At 41.9% G+C, this 13,721-nt stretch overlaps 1 protein-coding gene across 1 annotated transcript in view; it reads left to right on the top strand.

Annotated features, from left to right (window-relative positions):
* MTMR12 (myotubularin related protein 12) overlaps positions 1 to 13,721 on the top strand; it is a 71,245-nt gene that overhangs the window by 53,987 nt on the left and 3,537 nt on the right. Inside the window, exons 11-15 of the mRNA XM_037902611.2 lie at positions 5,507 to 5,588; positions 7,788 to 7,858; positions 9,743 to 9,915; positions 11,605 to 11,772; positions 12,902 to 13,063. Of these exons, the coding sequence (XP_037758539.2) occupies positions 5,507 to 5,588; positions 7,788 to 7,858; positions 9,743 to 9,915; positions 11,605 to 11,772; positions 12,902 to 13,063 (656 nt within the window). The remainder of the gene's footprint in view (positions 1 to 5,506; positions 5,589 to 7,787; positions 7,859 to 9,742; positions 9,916 to 11,604; positions 11,773 to 12,901; positions 13,064 to 13,721) is intronic.

Here is a 13,721-nt window from a genome sequence, read left to right as displayed (position 1 = left end):
TACAGAGCCTCAGACAGTTTCCCACGATGTCGGCAAGAAACTGTTTAAAGCTGTTGGGACACATGGCCTCCTGCATGTACATGGTGCAGCACGCCAGGGTCAGGCTGCGCTCACTCCAGTCTTGGTTGGCGTTGGTGTACTGACCAGCCCGAGATGTATTGGACAGGATTGTAACCCTGCCCCGCCTGGTGCTGGACTCCCTCTTATGGTGGCTCGACCTGCAAGTAGTTTGCACAGGGATGCCTTTTGCCAGCCCTCGCTCTCCTTGGTGACAGACGCTTCTGATCTGGGTTGGGGTGCTCACCTAGGGGACCTCAAGACCCTCTGGTCTCCGATGGTCCTCGCTCTTCACATCAACATCAAAGAGCTGAGGGCAGTGCGTCTGGCATGCTACGCTTTCAAAACGCGCATAATGGGCAGGAGTGTTTCAATTCTCATGGACAACACCTCGGCGATGTTCTATATCAACAAACGGGGGTGCACGCTCCTCTCCCCTGTGCTGGGAAGCCGTTACGCTGTGGGACTTCTGCATAGAGCACTCGATCCAGCTGCAGGCTTCATACCTCCCAGGGGTGCGAAACACGCTGGCAGACAGCCTCAGCCGGACCTTCCATGGCCACGAGTGGTCCCTTCGGCCAGACGTGGTTAGCTCAATCTTTCGATTCTGTTGCTCTCCCCAGATAGACCTATTCGCCACTCCGGGCAACAGGAAATGTCAGACATTTTGTTCCCCCGGGAGCCACGGCTCAGGGTCCATCAGGGATGTCTTCCTTCTCTCTTGGGAGGGCCGCCTGCTATATGCTTTCCCACCCATCCTCCTAGTCCACACGGTGCTCCTCAAGATCTGCAGGGACCGGGACCGGGACCGAGTTATACTAATAGCACTGGCATGGCCATGTCAGCACTGGTTCACCTCACTCCTGGAAATGTCCGTAGCGCCCCCACTCACCTTACCACTGGTCCCTGACCTGATCACAGAGGACCAGGGCCAACTCCGGCACCCGAATCTGGAATTGCTCCACCTTATGGCCTGGATGCTCCATGGCTAAGTGCCGCAGAGCTGTCTTATTCAGACCATGTCAGACAAGTCCTCCTGGATAGTAGAAAACCCTCCACTAGGGCTACGTACCTGGCCAAGTGGAAAAGATTCTCCATCTGGGTGGAGCAACGCAGTCAGTCGCCGCTCCTCGCCCCCATACCGTTTATAGTGGACTACCTCCTTCACCTAAAACATCAAGACCTGTTCCAGTCATCAATAAGAGTCCACTTAGCCGCTATCTCCGCCTTCCATCTGGGCTCAGATAGTCTCTGTCTTTGCAAACCCTATAGTCAGTCGTTTTCTCAAGGGTTTTGACAGGCTCTTCCCGCTCACACGTCAGCCCGTCCCTGCCTGGGACTTCAGTTTAGTCCTCTCCAGGCTTACAGGCCCTCCATTCGAACCTCTGGCCACATGCTCCTTGTTATATCTTTCGTTCAAGGTCGCGTTCCTGGTGGCAACTTTTAGGGGACTTATTCCTTCACCCGCTTACTTCCTTGGTCCTTCTCGCATGAACAGAGAGCAACAATACCCAAAGTCCAAAGGTGCAAACAATTCAATGTTTACTGGGGTGAACTTCCAGCAAGCATGATTCCAGTTTCCTTTCTTAACGTCCCCCTTCCCAGCTCTGACACCACAGAGCCTTACACCTGTGTCCCTGTTCCCATTTCCCTCTTTAGCAAAACATGATTCCAATTTCCTTACCCCCATTCCCTGTTCCCATTCCCCCCCCACTCCCTCCCACTCACTTCCTGATTGACTGCAGACTATATAGTAAAACTTGAGTTCTGCTTAGCTATACCTTAACCAATCATTTTCCTGAAATTTAGCTAACCAATCCTAACATATTGTGACATGATTATGTAACCAATTATATCCCACCACCTTAATTAGTTTACACCCAGCAAAATTAATTATACAGCAGACAGGAACAATCACAGAACCAGACAGAGATTATACAGACAAACAATAGCAAAGTGGGAACTATAATGACAAAACCATACAGAAGTGAGGATTTCACATCTCAGCTATTGACAAGTGAGTTCTTGCCAGACAGGATTTTATCAAACTAAGTTTCCTTTTACATCTTCTAGGCACTTGCCTTTCTCTGGAGGTGATAGGAATACAATCCTGTCCTGATAATGCCTAACAGCCCAATAGCACCTTATTTCAATGTGACTAGTTTGGAATGTGAGGATGTGACTGGTCGCTTCCCAGCTTATGGCTGCCTCTCTTGCTTAGCCAAAGGCCTTAGCCTAAGAACAGGGCCTCAGACTGTCACAGTAAGAGAAGGACCTTGCACCGGCAGACAGTGATTTTGATTCTTTCTTTTATACCTCTATATCTAGCTAAGTGATAAGAATACACCTAAATTCTTAAAGTACAGGCCTTTGCAGACAGGCCTGAATATCTATATCCTAACAGCAATTACCTCGGCTCGACGGGTTTCGGAGCTCAGGGCCTTCACAGTTTTTTATAAGGATAAGGTCTAGCTCAGGCCTCATCTGGCTTTTCTCCCGAAGGTTGTCTCCCATTTTCACATGACCCAGGACATCTTCCTCCCAGTGTTTTATCCCAAGCCACACTCCTCCAATAGGGAGCGCAGGCTACACTCACTGGACGTGCGTAGGGCCTTAGCCTTCTACATAGAGAACTAAGTCGTTCCGGAAGTCCGTCCAGCTCTTTGTAGCCGTTGCAGACAGAATGAAAGGCCTCCTGGTATCCTCTCAATGCATATTCTTGTGGATCACGTCCTGCATTAGGGAGTGCTACACCCTGGCAAAGGAGCCCGCTCTGCAGATCACCATCCACTCTACCAGGGCCCAGGCCTCCACTGCAGCGTTCCTGGCACAAGTCCCTATTCAGGAAATGTGAAGGGCAGCTACGTGGTCCTTGATACATACATTTAGGTCGCACTATGCAATTACACAATAGGCCAGGGACGATGCGGCTTTTGGGCGAATCGTGCTCCATTCTGTGGATAACTCTGACCCCACCTCCTGAGCTCTAGCTTGTGAATCACCTGCATGGAATGGACATGAACAATCAGTCGAAGAAGAAAAAACGGTTACTCACTTTCTCGTAACTGTTCAAGATTTGTTCATGTCTATTCCAATACCCACCCTCCTACCCCTCTGTCGGAATAGTCAGTAAGAAGGAACTGAGGGGGTTGTGGGTCGGGGGCGCCCAGGCCGACCCCACAGACACTGCTATGGGGAAAACTTTCCGGCTGGCGTGCACGCGGCACACGCACACCTGCTTGGAATGGACATGAACAACACATCTCAAAGAACAACAGTTACGAGAAAGTGAGTAACCGTTTTTTCTTTGTATTGGAGACAAACAATGCGTGTCAACTGTAAGATTCTTCCAGTGCTACTTGTTACACCTTCCAGAGCTTGTTGTCTGGGTTTGGAGCAGTTCAAGGCACTGTCAGATCATTAAACTTAAAATTGCTTTCTTTAGTAACTTGGCCTTGTCTGATCTGCACCTATGGGAGGATTATATCCCCTTAAAGTCTGTCTCTGAAAAGGAGGGATTTCTGTTCATCTCCTAAAGCAAACAACCTTTCATAGGTTTTACTGTTTTTTTGGATGGATTCTATATGCATTCCATTATTGCAGGGGAAGGAGAAGTGGCATATATTGGGCTTTCTTTGTCCTGTGACCCACAAGATGAAAACTGATCTGCAATTAAAGGGACACTTAAGTTAAAATTGACCCTTCTTTGAAAGCTTCTTTGCCAGTTAGGAACGCTCTTAAACTTTCTAAAAACCTGTTTTAGTTAATTGACTATGTTCACACAATGTATTTTTGCATTTCATGCAGCTTAACTGAAAATAGGCCAGTTCCTGTCTTTCTGCTTCTAGTGCATTCTTAGCCCACGATTGTAAACACTTCATGAGAACCAGTAGAGGGTGTCTCCTCCCCTGCAGCCCCCAAGAGCACTCAAGCTGCCTCCTGTGAATCCAGAAAGGAGGTAGGGAAGAAATAGCTGCTCTTCCGAATATTTTGGAAGGGCAGAGGGTGGATTGGGAAATATGTGGAGGCAGATAACTTATTCAGGGATGGTTCGTTTGGAAAGACAGAGTGGGAGAGGGTGGCCTGTGTGGGCAGAACTGGTCAGTCAGGTTTGAGGGTGAACTTGGAATGGCTTGGAGTGCAGAGGATGAACTGATGGGTTCTGCATGGTGTAGGAAAGAAGGAAGAAAATTAGTGGGAAGGATGGGAGTAGGAAAATAACCAGAGAAAATTTTTAAAAAAGCATGGAGTGAACTGAAGAGAACAGGGAACAGATACCAGAACACAGAAGGAAAGGACTGGGTTTAAGGATCATACGTGAGAGCTGTGCGAGAGGTAAGGGCAAGTATGAGTAAGAAGATGTCATGGACAGAAAACTAGGAAATGAATGAAGGGAAAAACTTGAAAGGGCAGGGTAGGTGTTATGGAAGCAAAGTTCTCAATTAAAAAAAACTGTCAGTGAAGTAAAGAAGATTTGAAGAGTTCTTGAGGAAGATCAAAACAAGGGATATGCAGCAAATCTCAAACTCAGAGTGAGTGGCAGCAGAAACACTTTTTTGTGTGGGAGAAGCTTTTTTTCGTTTGTGGGATGAGGTAGACTTGAGTCCTGGAGCAACGCCTGGGGTCTAGCGCTCTAGAGAAGCGTGTATAGAGAAGATGATCAGATGTTTTTGTTTCACTTTTAAATGAAATTTACAAAAATCTTAAACCCTTCTGCAAACTAGTGTCAGCCTTGGTTATATGTCTGTTGGGTCCCTGGGATTTTAGTACCTATTTGATTTAAAAGGAAGCAGTCAACTTGATACTTAATCGGCTTCAGAAAAGTTTTAACAAAAAAAAGTTTTATGTAGCTTAATGTACTGCACTTGTCGGAATCTCACTGCCAATTCTGTGGTTTTGCTATTCCATTTTCTTATTTCCAGTGTTTCTCTCCCCATTGCTGGGACAACTTTATTTAGAATTCTAAATAAGCAGGTAGGCCTGAGTATGTTGTTCAGCATAAAATATGTTCTAAAAATACAGAAATTGGTATACAGAACATGGCTGAGAACTCACATCTCCAGTTTAATTTCCTCTTGTCTCCTCATGACGCTTCACAAACTTCCTTATTTGGTTTACCTAGATATGGACATACAGTAGGGAATACTGGAATCCAGACTTTCCTCAGATAGTTTTAGAAATATTTTCATGAAGCTTTATAAAGGCTTGTAAAACTACTTTTTACATAACTTTATATTTTGGGCCCAAACTAAGTGTTCACTTTTAAACAATGAACAGGTTTGATAGAATTTTCAGTTAGATTTAGTCTTCACAATCTTAAAAAGAAATTGTTGTCTGTTCAGTGCCTCGTGCCCACTCTGGTTGAAGGGCTTGATTTTTTTTTTATTTGACAGACCACTGTTAACTAGCGTGATGCTTGCACTCACATCCCAATTTTCTATTTTTACAGATAACAACAGTACAGACTTCTGGGATACTGATGTAAAATGGTTTTCATTACTGGAGAGCACAAACTGGCTGGAAATCGTTAGGTTTGTTAATATATGTTCTATGGGTTCAGTCTTTCTTAAATGAATCTGTGGTGATTTTTTCCAGCTATGGTTATTGGAAAACTACTTTTAAATCAATAATGCTTTTTATATGAAATGGATTTCTTGGGATCTTTATCAAAACACTTCGGTTCAGGAGTCTGAGATGCATAGAATACATTAATTTTTTTTCTTTATGATCTAATATCAATAGAAAATTTACATGCAACAGCAAGAGCAGGTGTAAAACAGCTGTTTGGAGGAAAAAAACCTCCCAAACTCTGGTCACTAAACTTTTTTCTCATTGGCGGAAAGGGACTTCACATCACCTGTTTCATGAACTTCATCAAGAATGGAAGAATAAATGAAAACCTAACAGGACAGACTTCTTTAAGCCTCCAACTTCTGGACTACAATAGAGTGCATGCCGTCACGCCCCATAGACAGGGTATCTGGAGAAGAGATTTGTGGTACTGTGGACTATTTGTGTACTGGGGACACTTAAATTCCCACTTGTGCTCATGCTAATTCAGGTCAACTGGTGGGAACCAGAGTGCAGATGAGTCTGGTGGCTAAACTCATTCTTTTTTCAGTTGTGTAGCAATACTTGTTGCAAAGCAAACCCAACTGAAATAGTGGTCATCTGCACTGCTGGTAGCTATAGCATGAACACCAGATTACCTGAACCAGTGATTACAACCGTAGTAATTTTTTGTAAGCTTTATATGTAGACAAGGCCTTAAACAAAAAAAATTCTACTGCATGTGAAGCTAGGTGTCCTGCAAAAGTCTGTCTTCAGTAGAAGATCCAAATGGAATCGGTCTCAGAAAATTTAAGTTTTTGACGTGATCCTGAACTCCAGAATATGGAAAACCTGTCCTGATCTCCTGAAATGTCCTCTGTAGTATCCATCTGTGTTTATATAATTCCTATGTGTAAAGTTGAGAAGTAAGTACTATCAAATATAACACATTTTTCTTTATTGGAGACTGACCAAAAACTTTCAAAACAGCCAGACTGGTTGGAGACATTACCTTTCAGGATACTAAAATCCTGTTCCTTCCTCCCTCCCCACCTGCTGACCCCACCCCACGACTAGAGGAGTAGTATGATCCATTGTTTGCACACACTCTCCTCCTGTTTCCTGGATTGCATTTTCCCTTTCTGGGTTGCCTGCGAGTTTTATACAAGAATTTTTCAACCTGCATGCATTAATGTGTGAGCATAACTTCTAGTGATAAACACAATCAAACCAAATGCAAACTTCTACCCACTTCACATCCTCACTCTTGAAAAGAAGCAATTTCCTTTACTTGGCCCAGTTTGCTTGCTGAAGTGCCAAGAATCTGCAGAGCAGTCTTCGTTCTGGAGTCCAAACTTCTGAATGAAGCAATATGACAAAATAGACACTGAAGATGAAAGTACTGATTTGTGTTGGCTCATTTGCAAGAATCTTACCTCTGTGCAAATGTAAAAAGTCACTAACTTTAAAGATAGGTTTGAACTTACCCAAAACTTCTCCAAATTGTTTTGTATTTCCTTTCCCTTTTTAAAAATCTCACTTGTTCTTCCTTAGGAGAAAATACTGTCTCTAATGTGAAAAGTCTTTTGGTTTTTATTTGCATTTTCAGAGGCTTTGGTTAATCACCATTTCCAAACTCTTACAGAAAATATTTTCATACCTTTCAAGCTTGTTGAGGATTCCTATATTGCTCTCAATGTAAAGCATGTATAGAGTTCTGGTGCTTCACAATAATAATTTCTTTATAACATGCAGTTAGAAAAAGGCCAGAATGAAGTAAACTCTACTTGAAGGCTAGATATATTGATATGCTGTGAATGCCTACGACAGAAAGGTAGTTATAAACTGGAAATATAAAACTACTCTTCAAAAACGTGCACATTGGAAATAGAAACTTTTGTAAAATCGGAAAACAAGAAAACTTCTGAGCCCAAAGATTAAACTTAAAACATGAATTGTAATTGGTTAAAATTTGAGAGAAACAATCTAAACCACAGACTTGATTAAGGAATCTGCTCTACCCAAACTTGCTTCTGATTGGCATGGTAGTTTTTTTCAGGGGAAACTAATATAACAGATAACTGAAACTATATGAACTGTCATAATGCTTCTCAAACTTAACTAGTTGAAAACCACATTTGAAAATATTAGTTTTGTCTTATTTCTCCATACCACATTAGGCGATGTCTGAAAAAAGCAATAGAGGTGGTTGAATATCTGGAAGAACAGAACACAAACGTTCTCCTTGTAGGTAAGAATCTTTCATCAAGAGATATCGGATAAATCTTCTCTTTATTCCTCCCACCCGCCTACCACCTTGAGAAATGTACTGAGTTTAAGATACACCCTTAAATATATATACGGAAGGGGGAAATAATGGTAAACAGAGTTTAAAATTCATAAACGTCTGCTATATTTAATGTTGTGGCACTTCACATACAAAACTTCCATCTGTAGTATAACTAGTGTTTTCTTTATTTGAGATTTTGGCATGCGTAGTCTCAGCCCATGAGGGAATCACTTGAAGGGGGTAAAGATGAATAATTAAAGGACTATTATGTTTGAGTCAAAAATTTTTAGTAATGCTTTTTGGTCTAAAAACTTTAAATTTACAGGTTAACCCCCTAATATAGTTAAACCGCTAAATAAAAAGCGAATGTAAAGTTGAATCTGTTCACCCGAGTTTGCTCAAATAGTGTGTGTAGTGTTGTCATTGTGAACGTTGTACAGGGGATAATGGCTTAATTCGGCCTACGCAGAAAGAACCGAGTACGTTTATCTGATACATGGCAATTCTGAGAATAGTTGTTGCATTTACATTCACACGTAGTCACCAGTATATACGGTATATGATATACAGGATCAAGCCTTAACTATACTGGTCTATATCTAAAACTTAGTCCACATATCTGTGTATTTAATTGCAAAGTAGATTTTCCCAGACCATGTTAGTTTTCTCAAATTGTGGGTCAACTCTGGGTCATAAACTGAGACTGGGAGCTCTGTCTTATGTTGAAAATATTAAATGAGGGAGTTATTTTTATGTTAAATAATGGGGAGAGGGTATTAGAGTACAGTGATTTGAAGTATACAAATATATTGAGTGCTGGCAAACATGCTGCATGTCTCAAAGGCATAGACAGGTATTTGCCACAAAAAGCTTGCAATATAGTGAACAAGACAGTATAGGAGGCAAGGGGATATAACAAAGCAAAATGAATGAGGCACAATTTGGTATACGCTTTGTTCCATGACTTTCCCCTTCCTCCCATGTCTCCTCCCTTTAGTTGTTCCCTTTTGCTATCTGTCAGCTCATCCAGCCCTCCATCATTACCACCTCTGTCATCTTTTCACCTCATGAACATTTGGATTGAGTGTAGGAGGGTTAAAGAACATGAGGACAAAGCAGATTAACTACTTGGGAGATGCCCTCAAGAGTCTAGTGTTGAGTGTGTCTCTCCCTGCTGGAGATCAGCAGAAGCCAAAATTGATACATACAAACTTTGAATACTCTTTTGAAGATCATGTTTAATATTAAGGCTTCAGTAGGTGAACCAGAGTGGATCATCAGTGTGTCTAGTTCTATGTAAAATGCCAAATGTGTGAATTGGGTTTTTTTCATAAGCTGACTAGTAAGTGTATTTTTCTAGGGCAATTGTGGCTTGACCTGACAGGAGCTTTTTAGACGTCAAACTAAATTTCCTCTAATTAACAAATTGTTAAATACAGTAGAACCATTTTTGAGGGAGAAAGAGAGTACCAATTTGTTTAAACATTGCTAATTTTTCCACAGAAAATGCAAGAACAAGTTTTAGGTGCTTAGATAACAGGATGATTTTCAGTGTGGGAGAGAAGATCATGGAATAAGACCATAAAATAGACTAGTACTTACTGCAATGTTACCTATTAACATCTTTTTCTGTAAAGACACTACCAGTGCAAGGGGTATTGAGCACCTCTAAAAAGTCTCTTCCTTAGGCATCCAAGTCTAAACAAGTCTTAGCAATTTTTTTGGTCAAAATTATATTTCCATAAGTATCAGTCACACCAAACTAATGTGAACAAGCATTTGAATAGTGAGGGAAGCAATATGCATTACCAGTGACATTTTTGTCTTTTCAATACTACTATCTAGAGGAGAATGCCTCTGATCTGTGCTGTGTGATCTCCAGTCTAGTTCAAGTGATGATGGATTCACACTACAGAACAAAATTTGGCTTTCAGAGCCTTATTCAGAAAGAGTGGGTAATGGGAGGACACTGTTTTTTGGATCGCTGCAACCATTTACGGCAGAACGACAAAGAGGAGGTATGTTTCTCGACTCTTGGTTATGTACAGCTTCACAAAGCTTGTTCACTATGAGGGATTATGTTAGGTGTTTGGGCTAAAGGTGTCTGCTTTGAAGATATCTTAATTGTAAATCTTGTCTTATGGATTGCAGATACTTCATTGTGTATTCTTTATTCCGTTGGGAAATAGCTCTTTTTAAAAAGTTTACCTTGATGACGTGTTATCTTGGAATATTACTATTCACTAGGTTACAGTTGAGTGTGTTTTTGGTTTTTTAGATAAGTATTTCATCATTCATAAACTTGCACTAAAGCATGCTCTAGAGGTGACAATTCCACCATAAATATGCCTGTCTGATTGCACTGTTTGGCATGGACTTCCTGTTTTCGAAGGAGGTGTAGCGAGACACTCCGAAGTTGTCTTTCGAAAATAGTAGAGCATAGAGTTAACTAATCAAGCAGGGGAGTGATTTGAAACATCCACAGTTTGGGATTCCACGCAATATTGACTTTTTAACATGGATTTAATTAGATCTCTGGATTGACTACCATTTAGTTCCCTATGTAGTCTGAGTTCTAGGAATAAGGTAATTGCATTAACAAGAGAAGGAAATCTATAGCTTTTGAAACTTTTTGATATAGCTTCCAGTGACTCTTGATCCAAACTAATCTCTAGCATTCACTGCTAATCCAGTAGTTCTGGCAGATCTACAGTTTTCATCACAAGCTAATGCATTTCATGTCTCGTGCAAAAAGGCAAATTGTTAATCTATAGATTAGCAATTGGCATTACAAAATTTTAAACTGTATGCATCAGCAAAGAGCAAACTATGCTTTGTCTTAGACCAGTGGTCACCAACCAGTCCACTGTGATTTCCGGCCACTGAAAGTCCGGTGGTGTAGCAGGGCTGCCACTAAGGCAGGCTCCCTAACGGCCCCACACCGCTCCCAGAAGCAACCAGCGTGCCCCTGGGGGAGGGCAGGGGTCTTCCTCTGTGCGCTGCCCCTCTCTGCAGGCACCACCCCTGCAGCTCCCATTGGCTGCGAACAGGGAACTGTGGCCAATGGGAGCTGCAGGGGTGGTGCCTGCAGAGAGGGGCAGCGCGTGGAGCCATGTGTCCCCACTAGGGGACGAACTGGGGCCCCTTCTGGGAGCAGTGTGGGCTGGGGCAGGCAGGGAGCCTGCCTTAGCTCTGCTGCACCACTGATCGGGAGCTGCTCGAGGTAAGTGCCACCCGGAGGAGCCCGCATCCCGGCCCTGAGCCCCCTCCCAGAGCCAGCACACCATACCCACGCCTGCACCCCAACGCTTTGCCCCAGCCCAGAGCCCGCACCCCCCTTTCCAAACCCCAACCCTCTGTCCCAGCCCGGTGACAGTGAGTGAGGGTGGGGGAGAGTGAGCGACGGGGTCGGGGGTGGGGGGATGGAGTGAGAAGGGATTTGGGGAAGGGGCAGTGTAGATCCTGGGTTGCACTTAAATTCAAAAAATCATCTTGTGCGTAAAAAGGTTGGAGACCACTGTCTTAAACAAAACAATTGGGTAAAACAGTTCAACACAATTCACTATAAATCCAGATTGCTGTTTTTAGATAGGTTTTCATCTCGAGACATTCAAATTATTTAGAAGTATGCCATCTGCATGATAGGCCAACGTGTGGTGTCTTTTTTTTTTTTCATGAAATTGATTTAATATTTTCTTTTTATTTAGGCTCCTGTTTTTCTGCTCTTCTTAGATTGTGTTTGGCAGTTGGTACAACAGTATCCTCCGGCATTTGAGTTCACTGAAACTTACTTAACTGTCTTATCAGACAGTCTCTATATACCTATTTTTAGCACCTTCTTCTTCAATTCACAGCATCAAAAGGACGCTAACATGGTAAGGGTGTGCTTTTGGGGAAAAGTGGTGTGTTAGAGAACCCTTTTGCCAACGGTATGGGTAATATTTAACAAATTGACTGGCATTAGAATTAGCTACAAAATTGTTTCCAAGGAAAATTTGATGGCAGTGTAATCTAGATGAATTAACACAGGGTAGGGAGTTTGGAGGTGCTGAGTTCTGATCCTGATTCTGTCATTGACTCATGGATTTGGGTAAGTCATTTCATCTCTTTTGTGTCGTCAAACTGTAAAAGTCAGATACTTGAGCAGGAGTGTTAAGCATTAATATCTATAATGCTTCAAACACAGTGTTATAGATCTGGGTTTTTTGCTACTGTCCTAGCAAAATTGGGATTTATTTATGGGAGTGTAAGACTTTAAGCGTAACTAAAATGTCTTTAAAAGATGTCTAGTACTGTTACAGCTGTGGACTGGGTCCTCTGCATTCCATGGCCACAGAATTCACTTGCTGTAGAATTGTGCTCAAGAATCCACGCTTCACTTCTTGTACATTTCGTGTAGCCCCCTTGATAGTAGAAAACCTTGAAAACATGAACCAACTGTGAATCAATGTATGTCCTTCCGAAGTCTACAAACAGCCTGAAAAAACAGCTGATATGCAGTGTCCCATTCATCTATCTGGATGTTAACTGTGATGTTTAAATATAATTCAATTGGCAACATTATCATTTTAGCAGATTCCCCTTTAATATGCTTATCTCACAATCCTGACCTGCCTCCCAGGTGCCACAAGCCCTGTCAGTCTCCTACTTAGCTTTCAAACCTCCAGTTTCCCTTTTGACAACCTTCATGATGGAATTACGGATTTTCACTGCAATAACCTTGCATATTGAAAACCCAGTAGGGAGACAGTGTAAAATAAAATGGTTAATACCAAAATAAACAGAAGTTACTATATAGACTGCATTAATTTCTATATTTAAAAACCTCTTTTTTTTTTTTAATTTTATCTGAGTTTACTGCAGAATCCAAGGATCTAGCTGCAGAATTGTGTCCAGTTTGCTGCAGAGTATGTAGGGCTTGGTCTAAAATTCTGATTTCATCGTAAGTCTTGTGGAATTCTGTTTTTGGCCACCTCTAACTATTTGATCTGTTTGTTTTGGCAGTCTGGAGAAGGCCACAATGCACAAAGCAGCCATTTCAGGTTTCTCACAGTTTGGGATTGGTCTGTGCAATTTGAACCTAAAGCACAAGTTTTGCTCAACAACCCTCTTTATGTGGATAAGCCAAAGCCAGACAAAAGTCAGCGGAAAACTACACGATTCAAAGTAAGATGGTTGATCATTTTCATTCAGAAACCATAAAAATATATTTTCCACTTTTGTGCAAGTCATTTATACTTGGAGCCAAAATGTACACACTGTATTTGGTGAGATTTAAAAGCCCACATTAGAATCCAAAGGATTCTGAGACCTCTTCTTGCACTAGCAAGAAGCAGTTCTATTTGATCAGCCTGCTACCGCTGCAAATTAATGCAGAAACACTTAGATGGAAGACCTAACCTGGGCTGCTATGTCTGGATCATTAGTTGGCGAAAGGATAAGTGTAGTAATAAATTCAATATATTGCTTATTGTAGTGCCAAAGCATTTATTGCCAAACTATTTAATAGACACTTTACTAGACTTGCTTTGCTGTGGTTCATGAAACATCTAATCCAAATGCATAGCTAATTATAAATCTGCTAGATTACCTTAATCTGAGTTTGATCTGGTAACTAATGGGTCTGTTACAGTATTTTTAAGATTGTCCTGGGCATCCATTTTAGTGGATAGGCTTTTTTTTTATTATAGGGTAGTAAAAATTCATATAAAATATACTTGGTTTCTGTCATGGCATTGCATGGTGTCTGTCTAACTAGGAGTTTTTCATCGTAAATTTCCTGGGCTGGGGCTAAATGTTCTGTTCTAAGAACACTAGCTGCTCA

This window comes from Chelonia mydas, chromosome 5 (genome assembly GCF_015237465.2).
Source record: "Chelonia mydas isolate rCheMyd1 chromosome 5, rCheMyd1.pri.v2, whole genome shotgun sequence".
In the NCBI taxonomy this organism is placed as follows: Eukaryota; Metazoa; Chordata; order Testudines; family Cheloniidae; genus Chelonia; species Chelonia mydas.
This window is presented reverse-complemented; position numbering and strand designations above follow the sequence as displayed.